The 13448-nt window shown below is 48.9% G+C and overlaps 1 protein-coding gene across 2 annotated transcripts in view; it reads left to right on the top strand.

Moving 5' to 3' along the window:
• Nucleotides 1-13448, top strand: part of RPTOR (regulatory associated protein of MTOR, complex 1) — a 383851-nt gene that overhangs the window by 360964 nt on the left and 9439 nt on the right. For both annotated transcript variants that reach the window (XM_006869519.1, XM_006869518.1), the window contains one exon: nt 9911-10016. In XM_006869519.1, the coding sequence (XP_006869581.1) occupies nt 9911-10016 (106 nt within the window). The remainder of the gene's footprint in view (nt 1-9910; nt 10017-13448) is intronic.

Here is a 13448-nt window from a genome sequence, read left to right as displayed (position 1 = left end):
GTGAGGAGCCCCTAGCTAACAGGTTGGCAGTTCTAATCCACCCAGAGGGGTCTCAGAAGAATGGCTTCGTGATCTACTTCCAAAGGGTCACAGCCTTGAAACCCTGTGGAGCAGTTCTCTGCACACATGGGATGCCATGAGCTAGAACCAAGTCAACAGCAGCGAGGACTTGGTCAGATGCCCTTGATGTTGTTGTTGTTGTTGTTATGTGCTGTGAAGTCAGTTCCGACTCATAGTGACCCTGTAGAGGGTTTCCAAGGCTGTAAATCTTTACAGTAGCAGAAAGCCTCATCTTTCTCCCATGGAACAGCTGATAGTTTCAAACTGCTGACCTTGCGGTTCACAGCCCGATTCGTAATCACTACACTACCCGAACTCCTTCTTGGTGTAGCAGTAGAGTCCAGATGTACCCAATGCTTGTCCATCCTGTATTGCCCTGTAGATTGTGTGTTGTTGTTAAGTGCCCTCGAGTCAGTTCTGACTCCTAACAACCCTGGTCTGGGCTTCAGAGGAACAGTTGGTGGATTTGAACCACTGACCTTACAGTTAGCAGTCTAGATTTTTATAAGCACAGAGAAAACCTGGAAAATAGCCCATCACTGTATTTATAGCAGTTATTTCTAGAAGGTGGAATTGCAGTAAGGGGAGGGACTTCTGTTGTCTAAAGTTTCTGGAGAGGGCATTTGTGAATTTCCCAATTTAAAGCAGATGACACTATTTTCAATTACAAAAAACTGAAAAGGAGCTGAAACAACTATTTTATGACACGCAGAGGGAATATCAGTTTATTTCAGCCCAACTCCAAAAGTTCCAGCGAAGATTCAAATTGGCTGCTCTGCCGAGACTCTGTTTTCTTTTATCCTGAAGAAGAGTCCTGTTTGAAAGGTCCACCCAGAAGTCTTAGAGAAGAAGTCTAGCAATCCCCTTCTAGAAATCCTGCCACTGAGTTGTAACTGGAGAAGTGCAGAGTCCTTCCAGGAAGGATTAGAGAGACGAAGGCCCCACCTTCAGATGTGTTTAGGTCCAGATGAGGAGATGTTAACAAACAGTAGCTTCACATTCTGATATTTGTGTTTAATAAAGGCTTCTGTGATTTTGTAGCAGTTAAAAACAAAACAAAACCAACCACTGAAAACCCTGTGGAGTCACGTTCTACTCTAACACATGGGTCACCATGATGTGGAGTCCACTCTGTGGTGAACAGCTTGTACCGGGCAGGATACCCAGAGGTAGACACAGAATTTGCTCCCCAAGTCACTAAGTCTGCATGTCTACAAAGCTGTTTTATAAAGCACTTTATTAAAAATTCAGAAAATAAAAAATCTTATAGAGCAGGAAATGGGAGCCCTAACCCTAACCTATCCGCCCACGCCACCCCCTTGCCACCAGAACCCCACACCCTGTGTATCTGCTTTGCGACCCACCCTTCCTCATATGCCTCACGTTCTGCACATTGAATGTTTTCTCAGATTATCAGCCATTCAAACGATGCACGGCTCTCCTCTGTTCCCTGTGACGACTAACACTGTGTGATTCCCATTCACCACGTGCAGGCAGACAGCCTCAGAACCCGGTGCCATCTCGCCTGGAGATCACCTCGCTTTCAACCCAGCTCTGTAATCAGTGGTGGGCTTAGCTTCCCATCAGGGGTCACCTGGTCCACGCAACAGCTGCTTCCTTAAACAATGCTTCCAGGAAATGGAGAAGGAGCAAGGGGTCCCATCAGGGGACCCTGGGAAGAGCGTTTGTTTTCCGACGAAAGCCGCTGACTCCACGGCCAGGTGCAGGGACACAGCCAGTGTGTTCTCAGCCCATTCCCAAGGCCGCCCTATACCCCAGGCAGCTGGGGATTGGGTTCCCCATGGAGTACCACGTGGCTTGTCTGTAGATGTCATACCTTTGTGTCCTAATTCATGATCTGCGTGGTCAGAGCTGTGTAAAGTAGCTGTTCCGGCAGAAGGACTATGAGAGCGAAACATGAACCTGTGTAAAGAAATGAGTAACTCCAGAAATGATCAAAGTGAGGGTTACTATAAAAGAGCTTTGCACCCCCCCTTGTTTTTTTGAAAAAATTTTTATTGTGAGTTGAGTGAGGTTTCCAGACAAGATCATCAGCTTTACAGTCAACAAATTACACACTTAGTTTCATCTCAGTGATTACAGTCCCCTCCCTGCAGCAACAGTGACCCTTCTACCTCCCCATGGTTCCTAGTTCCATGCCACCCTCCTCCCCATCCCTTCCCAGCTTTGTCCCTCTGATTGTGAATGATTGACTATTCCATGGTGAGCGTACCGTACTAGCGTTGTTGTACCCCCTATGTACCTAGCTACTGCGTTGTAATTGGAAAAGGGTAGAGTCCTTCCGGGAAGGGTTAGAGAAATGAAGGCCTCACCTTCAGATGTACCAACCACTAAGCCAGTGAGGATGAAATAGAAGAATTCTACCAGCTTCTTCAATCTGAAATTGATCAAACATGCAATCAAGATGTACTGATCATTACTGGTGATTGAAATGCAAAGGTTGGGAGCAAAGAGGAAGGATCAGTAGTTGGAAAATATGGCCTTGGTGATAAAAATGATGCTGGAGAACACATGATAGAATTCTGCAAAACCAATGATTTGTTCATTTCAGATACCTTCTTTAGACAGCATAAGAGACAACTATACACATGGACCTCGCCAGATGGAATACACAGAAATCAAATTGACTACATCTGTGGAAAGAGACGATGCAAAAGTTCCATATCGTCAGTCAAAACAAGGCCAGGGCCAGACTGTGGAACAGACCATCAGTTACTCATCCACAAATTCAAACTGAAACAGAAGAAAATGAAAACAAGTTCACGAGAGCCAAAATATGACCTTGAACATATCCCACCTGAGTTTAGAGATCATCCGAAGAACAGATTTGATACATTAAACACTAAAGACCGAAGACCAGAAGAGTTGTGGGATGACATCAAGAACATCATACATGAAGAAAGCAAAAAGTCATTGAGAAGACAAGAAAGAAGGAAAAGGTCAAAATGGATGTCAGAAGAGACACTGAAACTTGCTCTCCAGAGACAGAGATGATGACAAGATACCAAATCCTCAACATCATATTAATGATGATTCATAGAGGGAATTGTAACCATGGCAATGTAATGACACACGATAAGATGAATGTAAAGCTAATGTTCTCCCTTGTAAACTATCACATAATTCACAATAAAACAGTTTAAAGTGAAACAAAACAAGAATTCTTTTAAAGACGCAAATCAGATTCACTCAAGAAGTGCATCAGCTGAATTAATAGTCCTCTATTTAAAAAAATTATTATTTAAGATATTTCAACAAAGAAAACTCAAGCCCCAAATCAGTTCTCTAGAAGATTCTACCAATATTTATGGAAGAATAATGCTAATTTTGGAGTCCTGGTATGGTGCTCTGGGTTAATGCACCAGACTGCAAAGCCATTTGAACTGCAGGGTTGGCGGTTCAAGCTCACCAGCTGCTCCTTGGAAACCCTATACAGAGTTTCTATGGGTCGGAACCGACTCAATGGCACTTAACAACAACAACAACGCCAATTTACCTATAGAGTCTCAGCACTTGGTGTGAGAGTGAACTACCCAAGTCCTCACTTGAAGCCAGCATCGTCTAGTACTAAAGTGAGGCAGAGACAAGATACCAAATCCTCAGCGTAATATTAATGAAGCAGATGCTGCCACGTGCATAAGGGGTAATACAAAAGTGGCTTCTATCCTAGCAGTGAATATCCGACGCCGCATTTGAAAATGGGACGTGCACTTGACCACATCTATGGACTACATACAAAAGACAAGCCATGTGGTCTTCTCAACAGCGGTGGGAAAAGTTTGACAGAGTTAATGGCAACAGGCATTCAGCACACCTGTCATTAGGGAGAGCAGGAAACGTCCCTACTCATGTAACGAGGTCCCTATAAAGCCCTACAGGGAACATCATACTCAATGGTAGAAAATGTAGTGTTTTCTCTTAAGATCGGGAAAAATGGCAAGGAGGTCTGTTTGCATCATTCCTATTCAACATCCTTCTGGAGGTCCTAGACAATGCAGAAACACAAGAAAAAGGAATACAGACAGATGGAAAGGAAGTAGTCAAACACACTACTGTGTGTACTGTTTCGTCATGTCAGTTCTGACACACAGCAACCCTGTATAGGTTTTCTTTGTAGGAACAAAAATCCTCTTCTTTCGTTTGGGGAGCAGCTGGTGGACTTGAACTGCCACCTTATGGTTTGTAGTCCAGTGCTTATCCTACATCATTCCCATTGCACGTATGTTGTGGTTCAGTACCATCCAGTAGGGTCTGACTCACAGCAACCCTGTATAGGATTTCTGAGGTTCAAACAGACCTTGCAGTGCAGTGCATTAACACACAGCGCCACACCAGGACTCCACTGAGTATATAGAATCCTAAAATATATGCAGAATGTTACTAGAAGAAGTGGGTTTACAGATACAAGGTCAGTATACAAAAATCAGTTGTATTTCTGTATGAACAAGTAGAAATTGAAAGAAAAGTACTGTTTACAGTAGTATCAAAAACATGACATATTTAGGTAAAAATCTACTTTTTTCTCTTGATATGCAAGAGCTGTTTAGTGAAAGCGGCAGAGCCCTAACAAAGGGACCAGGAAGCTAATGGAATGGAAAGATGCCATGTTCATGGAGCAGAAGACTCTGTAAGCAGCTCTCTCCAAATTGACGTATAAATTCTGTGCACTCCCAATCCCCACCCAGTGGGGGTCTTCCCGCTGCAACACATATGGAAAAGTGCTCTCAGGAGAGTCCGAGCACTGCACAGACCTACCCACGTGTGTGTTCTTGGGCAGCTTCCTACCTCCACCTGCCAGGAGAGAAAGAAGGAAAAGAACCTCAGCTCATAGCTCGTAACTCAAATGCATCCTAGACCTAAAGGTGAACCCTAAAACTATAATAAACCTTCCAGAAGAAAACCCCAGGGAAAACCTTTCTGGCCTTTAGCTGGGCAGCAGCTTTCTTTAACGAGATATAAAATGTATAAGCCTTAAAAGGAAAAAAGAGGATGAATTGGATTTCAAAGATTTTAAACTAGTTACTTTCAAAAGACTATGTTAAGAAAAAGAAAAGAGAAACCAGCGGGGACCATCTCCGATAAAAGGCCTAGATCCCTAAAGAACTCTCAAGATTCTCTAATTAAATAAGAAAGCAACCCAACCTTAGAAAGGAGCCAAAAGTTTCAACAGACACGTCACAGGGCAGATCCAGCGAGGGTGGGTGGGATAAGGAGGTTTCCCTGAGAGGGAGGGGAGGGCAGGTACCTCCACGAGCTGCCACTGCATATCCGTTACATTATGTATGTTACTACGGTTCCCACGCATAGCGAACCTGTGTATAGGGTTTCCTAGGAGTGGCTGGGGGAGTTTGAACCACCGACCTTATGGTTCAAACCAACCTTGCGGTCCAGCACATTAGCCCACAGCAGCACACCAGGGTCCCATTAAAACAACTGAAGTTTCAGACCAAGTGCCGACGGAAGAGTGTAGCCCTCAAACCTTGTACATCACTGACTGCTATCGTGAAGTATCACTAAGACCATTCTAACTCCTAGGGACCCTATATAGGGTTTCCAAGGAATGGCTGGTGGGTTTGAACCACCAACCTTGCAGTTAGCAGTCTAGTGTTCATTCTACAGTGCCATGCCAGGACCACATCACTGGTGTGGGTGCAAAATGTTACTAACATTCTGAGAAAACTTAGTTCTCAAACTGACATCTTTGCTCTTGAACACTTTAAAGAGGTTTGGTGCAGCAGATTTTCCTAATGCAATACGTCGTTTGAATTCTTAAGTATAGTTTCCATGAGTATTGATAATAGATCCAAGTAAAATGAAGTCTTTGGCAACTTCAGTCTTTTCTCCATTTATTACGATGCTATTTATTGATCCAGTGGTGAGGATTTTTGTTTTCTTTACATTAAGGTGCAACCCATACAGAAGGCTGTGCTCTTTGATTCTTCATCATTAAGTATCTTAAGTCCTCTTCGCTTTCAGCAAGCAAGGTTGTCATCGGCATATCTCAGGTGGTTAATGAGTCTTGCTCCAATCTTGATGCCACATTCTTCATATCATTTAGCTTCTCAGATGATTTGCTCAGAGAGCAGATTGGAAGATGAAAAATGCCAAACTTTTTTATCCCCTGGTGTTAATGTGTTATTCAGGCAAACGGGCCAGTCTGTGAGGGCTAGCCTGTTGGGTGGAAGTGTACACTGTGAACTCTGGTATAGATGACAGGGCTTTTACATACAGCAAGGGGCTGTGGAGCCTTACATGTCGTATGCTGCGCACACAAAGGTTAAGCACTCAGCCGCTGATGGAAAGACTGGGGATTCAAGTCCTCCCAAGCACCTGACAAGAATAGCCTGGCAGCCTGCTTTGAAAACACCAGCACCGGAGACCCGGTGAGCACATCTCTGCTCCGGCACACACGCGTTCTACTCCACAGCAGCTGGCTTAGAATCTGCATGCTGCAATCATTGAAGCAACGTCAGCACCTTGGTTGTGTCAAACACCCATATGCATGTGGGCACCAGCTGTTCATGGAGGGACGACGTTAGCGTTTCTTTGGGGGATTGAGGTTTTAGGAATTAGTGGTTAGATGCTGGAAAAAACCCAGCGCATCAGGGTTAAAAGCCAGGGTAGAGCCAAGTTTGCTCTCCTTTCCTGGGATTGAAGATGCTTTGTGTGGTGGGAGGTTGAGCAGCCTTGAGGCGTACTTAACCATTAACATCTACACTCACCAGCCTTCCCAAAGACCTGCTCCCATGGAGCCGTGCTGTGATTTCGCCCTTGTACCTGGAGCCTTTAATGGACAGGTGTGGGATTGTGCCAGCCCGTTACTCCCTGGCAAGACAGGCATCCCTCCCCACAGATGTTGTTTAAGGGAGCCTCTGTGAAAGGCTGACCAATTGTCATTGATCCAGTAAACCAGGTCCTGAATCTCATCCCACAGACCTGCCCCACTCTACCTCCTCCAGGGACTGCCCAGGGGACTTTGTTGACTCAAAGCTTTCCTGGGTCCTGAGGGTGGTGGATGAAATGGGAGAGACCATGGGAAGGGTGATAAAGCTCCAAGCTGCCCTGGGAGCCCCTGGCTGGTTTTTCCAGTGGTCTGTCCTCGTGGCTATCACCAAGCATGGAGGACTGGCCACAGCGCTGCCTCCCCATGACCATCCTCTACTCCAGCCCAGCCTGCGGGCGACCCCTGAGAGGCGAGCGTCCCCCACAAGCAGAAGAGTGTGCCTCCCCTTCCCACTGGAGGACAGGACAGCTCCTGGGTGAGGAGGACACACACCCTAGGACATCTCATCCCATGTCTTAGAACCAGTTTCCGGAGGGAAAGTACACCTCGATCCCACCCCTGGGCTAGGTGGTGCCCCCCTCGTGCCGAACAGGGCTGGTATAAGGTGACAGTCTGCCCTTTCCCGCCTGGCCTACCTGTGTCTTGCTTCCAGCAGGCTTTTCCTCTGTCTCTGTTTCCCCAGGAGGGAGCAGTGCTGTGCCCTGTAGCTGGGCAGGTACTGACCTCTCCTCTCCTGCTCCTAAGCCCAGAGGCCAGGGCTCAGTAAAGCACATGATCTCCGTGCCTGTGCTGTCTTCATTACTGCCCTACATCACTAGCCATTTGTCATTTCTCCTCTAATAACCTTGGGATTGCCACAAACTGCAACCAAGGGCACCATTCCTCCCATCCGCCTCCGCCGCGGTATTTCTTCTCCAGTAGCTGTTGTGGTGCGCCGTAGGTGCTGCTGTGTCCAGCCGTGTCTGGGCATGGCTGTCCTTGCTGTCCTGCTGCTGCTTTTCCAGGTGTGGTGTTTGTGGTTGTAATAGAAACTATCAGAGCAGAGTGTTGAGGGGCTAGTAGGGAGAGCAGGTGTCTCAGTGTCCGGGGGCAGCAGGTACAGGCCCTGGGGAGGCCCCTTCCTTGTCGGTAGTCCCGAGTCCCTGGGCGTCCCGTGGACCTGTCTTCCTGTGTGTGTGTGTCGGGGGAGGTGTCCTGCACTTTTGATCATCCTTTCAGGAGGGATGTAGGACCCACTCTGCTTTGGAGTGTCCTAATTGATGTAACAAGAGAAACCCACTATTTCTAACCCAGGTCATAGTTACAGGGACTAGGACTTTGGGGGCCCAATTCAGTGGCACTGGGCCTCCATGAGGCTGTTCAGTGTTGGTCAGATGGTCAGATGTGACAGGAAGCATCTACTCTGTACACACTTTCATACTGACCTGAAAGGTGGCCTCACCTCCCGGCACTCAGCTTTATGTGATATTGTCACGGGGTCATGTCCACTCGCCTCAGTTCACCAGGACTGCCGCTCAGTGTTGGACTCCCAACTCTGGCTGCACCCAGCCCCCTGGCCAGGTGTGCTAAGCCCCTCCACTGCTGACCAAAGGGCTTTTGGTTCATTCCTTTTGTGTTTGGGGACTTTTCCAATGATTGTTTTCTGGCAAGGAAATTGGAGTTGGCCCAGTGCACTTGATGACATGTGTAACGAGGGAATCCCACACCTGACCACGTGGTGGAAGATGGGGCAGCCATTGCTGCTCTGTTAGCTAAGCGGTACCTCCCTTGGACATCAGTCTGGCAGAGCCTTGGTTTTCATGGCTCTGGTGGTACAGCAGCCACATGCACAGCTGTAAACCAAAGCAGCTCTTCTGGAGAAAGACCTCGTCCTCCTCTTCAGTGAACATTGTTAAGTGTCATGGAGTTGGTTCCGACCAATTAGGACCCTGTACACTGTTTGCAAGGAGCAGCTGGTGGATTTGAATGCCAACCTTGTGGTCATCAATCCAGTGCTGAGCCTATAGCGCCACATAACCTAGAAATTCTGTGGTACAATTCTACTGTGTCCCAGCACCCAATGTTAACACAACTGCTGTCCTAACAACACACACAGCCACAAAAGAAGGACCTCGGCTCAATGAGACTCAGAGGCCCAGGCTGGTGGTTCGGGCTCTCTAGTTAGAGAAGGGCGCTATCACGTGGCCGGTAAGCTGGAACCCCAGCAGGCCTGCACTTCAGCACCTCCTGGCACGTCCATACATGGTGTCCAGCAGGCCCCCCATGTCCTAAGGCCTCGTCTGGCCCCACTTACCTCCTGGTCACTCAGTCACTTTATCTTAGATGCTGTGGCCCCTGTGCACTGGAGGAAGGACAAAGGTGAGAGTTGGCACCCGCCCCATCCTTTTTGTATGTTACACCTCTGAAGGAGCCGGTTCTGGGCCTGTGTCCACTGACTTGCCCTCTCATGTTCAGGGACGGCCTTGGCCTTGGCCTTGGCCTCCCATTCCCTCTGACAGATGCGTCCTGTGCTCCGCATTAGGAACTGGCCCTCGTGGCGGTGGGTGGTTGGCTCTTTGGGGGGATGTCGTGTGAGCCCCAACTTGCCTCTCCTCATCCATTGTCCTCACTCACAGATGAGGCAGTCTGTCACCCATGAGATTTCTTAGAACCAACAAACTTGTGGACTGGCAGGGGAGGCACCGAGTACCCCCAGAGAGTGTGAACACAGCTGGTGTGATCGGGGAGAGTGTGAGCGTGAATGAAGGACGGAGCCCCGGGTGGCAGTGCAGTTAGACCTGGGGCCTCTCCTGTACCCGTCGGGGGCTGGGAGCCCCTTTCTGGGACCTACTGGGTACCAGTAGCCCTATTGTGTACTGTTGGAGCCAGGAGCCCCAGCCTAAACCCTTCAGGGGCTAGGATGGAGGTCTTTCCTGTAGCTGTCCAGGGGCCTTGTCACTGGCCAACCAGAGCCCCCAGGTACATCTCCATCTGTGACAGGGGGCCCCCCACCCAGGGAAACTGCAGTTTGATGCTGGACTTAACCTGACACCTTTCTTATTGAAGATCCCGGAAGAGCATGACCTGGAGAGTCAGACCCGCAAGGAGCGTGAGTGGAGATTCCTGCGTAACACTCGCGTGCGGAGGCAGGCGCAGCAGGTCATCCAGAGGGGTAAGTGCCCCGCCATCCACCCGACCCATCCACCGTCCACACGGATGCCATCTGCATGGCCCATCCACTCAGAATGTGCACGCGGTCTGTCCACTCTCCTGTGACAAACAGGAAACAGGCGAGTAGGGAGGGAGACGCCTCTCCAGGTCTGCAGGTTAAAAGCTGGGACGAGAGCGGCCCCACAGGCAGCGCTCAGCTGCCACTGTCCCTCTACCAGCTGTGCCGCCTTCGCCCCGGTCACAGAGCAGAGTCGCTCTCCCTTTATCCTCTGTCTAAGAACGTGGACTCCCAATAAAGCCTGCTCTTGGGAACTGACCCAACAGAGAAGTGGAGCCAATGTGAATCTCTGAGCCCGAGCCCCCAGCACAAACCCATCGCCAGGCGAGAGCATGGCCCCCAACCTTGCCTCACCATGTGTTCCTGCCTTTGGGGAGCGGGGCAGTGCCACATTGAGGCCCCCCCCACCGATAGTGCTCACTGCTGCGGATGGAGTTCTTCACTCTCCCTGAGACACCCCAGGCCACAGTCCACAGCTGGTGCCCGTCTTCAGTGTTCACACTCTCCACACCTCGAGAAGAAGCAGCGGCAGGAAGGGCATTCTCCCACTCTGGAATGGCACCTCTCGGGAAGTAGACAGGCGCCCACGTGAGGAAGGCACCCCAAGCAGTTTTCTCAGGACAGGCTGGGCAGAACCAAGTTCCCTGGTGCTGACCGGAGCTGAGCAGGTGGTGAGGTACCAGCAGCACATTCCTGAGACAGAACCGCATACCTTGGGTCACCAGGTTCCACTTTTCCCCCAATGTTCAAGCAAAAGGAGTGGTCTGTCTGTGCTTCCACAACTCATTCGGGGCACTGTGGGGCAGCGGTCAGCGGTCAGCACGGGTGTGAGACCAGAGGCCCAAGGGTACACGTTGCTGTGAGAAAGATGTCAGAGTTGGGAGGAGGATGGAGGGCCCTGGGCTTGACACCAGACACAGGGACGAGGGGCACCGGTGTCAAATAACTGTTCCCTGCTACTGCAGCTTCCCCTGTAGTCAGGGGCGGTTTTTAGAAATGTTATGAGCTGCCTGCAGAATCTGGGTCCCCATAATCTCTAGGGGCGGAAGACCAGGTCAACTCTTTGTGGGCCCCTATTCCCCACCCAAAGCTGAGGGCTGCACCCAGAACACACCATTGCTGCCACGTGAAGACCCCCTGGAGTCCGGCTAACTTAGCCCAACTCCTCAGTCAGTAGTGGCGTTTGTTTCGTTTCTGTGGTTTCCCTGTTTGCTACTCTTGACCAAAAGTGGGCTGGAGGACTGAAACTTGACCACACTGCAGGTATACGAAGGACCGTATGCCTTTACGGTCACCTCAACAACCAACATGTGACTTGAGTCCATGACTTCTAAGGTGTAACTGGTCTCTCCCCAATCTGGAGCAAAGAAGAGAGATGAGAATCGAAGACTAGTCCAAGTGACAAGTGGACCGAGGGACTGCAGCCTCCACGACGCTGAGGTCAGGAGAACTAGATGGGCCCCAGCTGCCAACGCTCAGAGAGGGGTCACAGCAGGATGTAGAGTGGGAGAAACACGGAGCACAACTGAAGAGAAGACGAGAGGCCAGCTGTACTGGTCTCATAGCGATTGGTAGAACCCCCAAGACTGTGGCCCATAGTTACTCTTCAGTCCTGTAAAGGATCTCACCTCTTTGCTCAGTTCAGCCAAATGACCGACAGGCTATACGGGGAACCCTAACACTAGTGAGGCCCACTCACTTAGAAGAATCAACCATGTGAGGTCAAAAGGTCATCATTTACCCAAGGACAAAGCCCAGAAGGGAAGATGGAGGTGAAAAGGATGGCGTCACACTGCGGGGGTCACAGTCAGTGACGTGAAACACAGGGTACGTACAGACTGTAGAATGGAAAACTGACCATCTGCTCGGTAAACCCCGTTCACAGTCACAAGTGATGTTAAGAAGAGAGAGCCGAGTGGTCTTTGTTGTGGCGGAGCCCAGCTCAAAGCTCGAGGTTCATGCAGCCGTGTCCCTGAGCTGTTTCCATCTGTGACCTCAGCCCAGAGCAAATGGACTTCCTGCCAGAATGCTGAGGCTACCACCCCCTCTCACAGAAAATCCTGGAACAAGAGCCCACCACCCCCGCCTTACAGAAGGTGCTAGAACACGAGGGCAGCACCCTGCCGCATGGAAGGTGCTTCAGGCTTGCAGAGGTGCACAGTGGGGACCCAGAGGAAAGCTGGTGTCTGGATTGCCCTGGCCCAAGCCCAGGAGCCGTGCAGGTCACCCAGCGTCCACCAAGAGAGCATGTCATGGTGACAGAAAATTGGGCGCTTCACTCTTGATTCCCAGCCACTCAGAATCAATCTTGTCTGATGAAGCAAACGTAATAAATCTAAACCTCTGCATTGTAGCAGCCATAGCGAGGAAGGACTCAGGTGCTCGCTCTAGCCTTTAGGGAACTGCTGAGCACATCCATGTCCACCCCTCTGTTTCACTTGTGACTTGACACCTTTCAGCCCTAGCCCAGCCTCCTGATCCTCTTTCTAAACAGAAGGGGCCCACCAGCACTCAGGCTGACTGCGGGTGGGTGGTAAGGTCTACACCACAGTGCAGCCCAGGGTTAACACATGTTCCTATCATTTTAACCACAGGTTTGTACTAATCTATATATTGTTAATGTGCCAGTTATGATGAATGAGTTCCAATGTATAGGTACAATATGTAGGTTACACTGTGTAGGTCACAATGAATGAGATACAATATTTATGTAACATATAGTCTTATGCACTGAGCTTTGTCCCCTTAAAATATATAATTCCTAACCTCTATGCTCGTGGTTATAATTCCATTTGGGAATGGGCCGTTTTTGTTATACTAATGAGGCATGGTTAGTGTAGGGTAGCTCTTAAGCCAATCTTTAGAGTATAAAAGAGATTAAACAAGCAAGCCAACAAGTAAACAGAGATGGGAGGAGACACATGTCAGGTCACATGAAGATCATCCAGAGGCAGACACTCATTGGAGACAGGGACCTCCAGCACCAACAGAATGAGCGAGCCTTCCCACAGGGCCAGCACCCTAAGTGCAGACTGCCAGCCTCCTAACATGTCAGAAAACAAATTTCTGTTTGTTACAGACCACCCACTTGTTTATTTCCATTATAGTAACACTTGCTGAGACATAAAGATGACAATGTGTAGACTGTAATGTGTAGATTACAATGTGTAGGCTACAATATGTAGGTTACAATATTTAGGCTATAACGGGTAGGTTACATTTTACAAATTATAACGTGTAAATTACAATATGTAGGTTTCAATGTGTTTCAGTTATAAATTATAATGTGTTACAGTGTTTAGGCCATGACATATAAATTACAATATGTAGATTACATGTGTAAATTGTCATGTATAGATTATAGTGCATAGGCTA

Source organism: Chrysochloris asiatica, unplaced genomic scaffold (genome assembly GCF_000296735.1).
Source record: "Chrysochloris asiatica unplaced genomic scaffold, ChrAsi1.0 scaffold00132, whole genome shotgun sequence".
Classification (NCBI taxonomy): domain Eukaryota; kingdom Metazoa; phylum Chordata; class Mammalia; order Afrosoricida; family Chrysochloridae; genus Chrysochloris; species Chrysochloris asiatica.
Note: the sequence above shows the minus strand (reverse complement) of the source record. Positions and strands in the feature narration are given on the sequence as shown.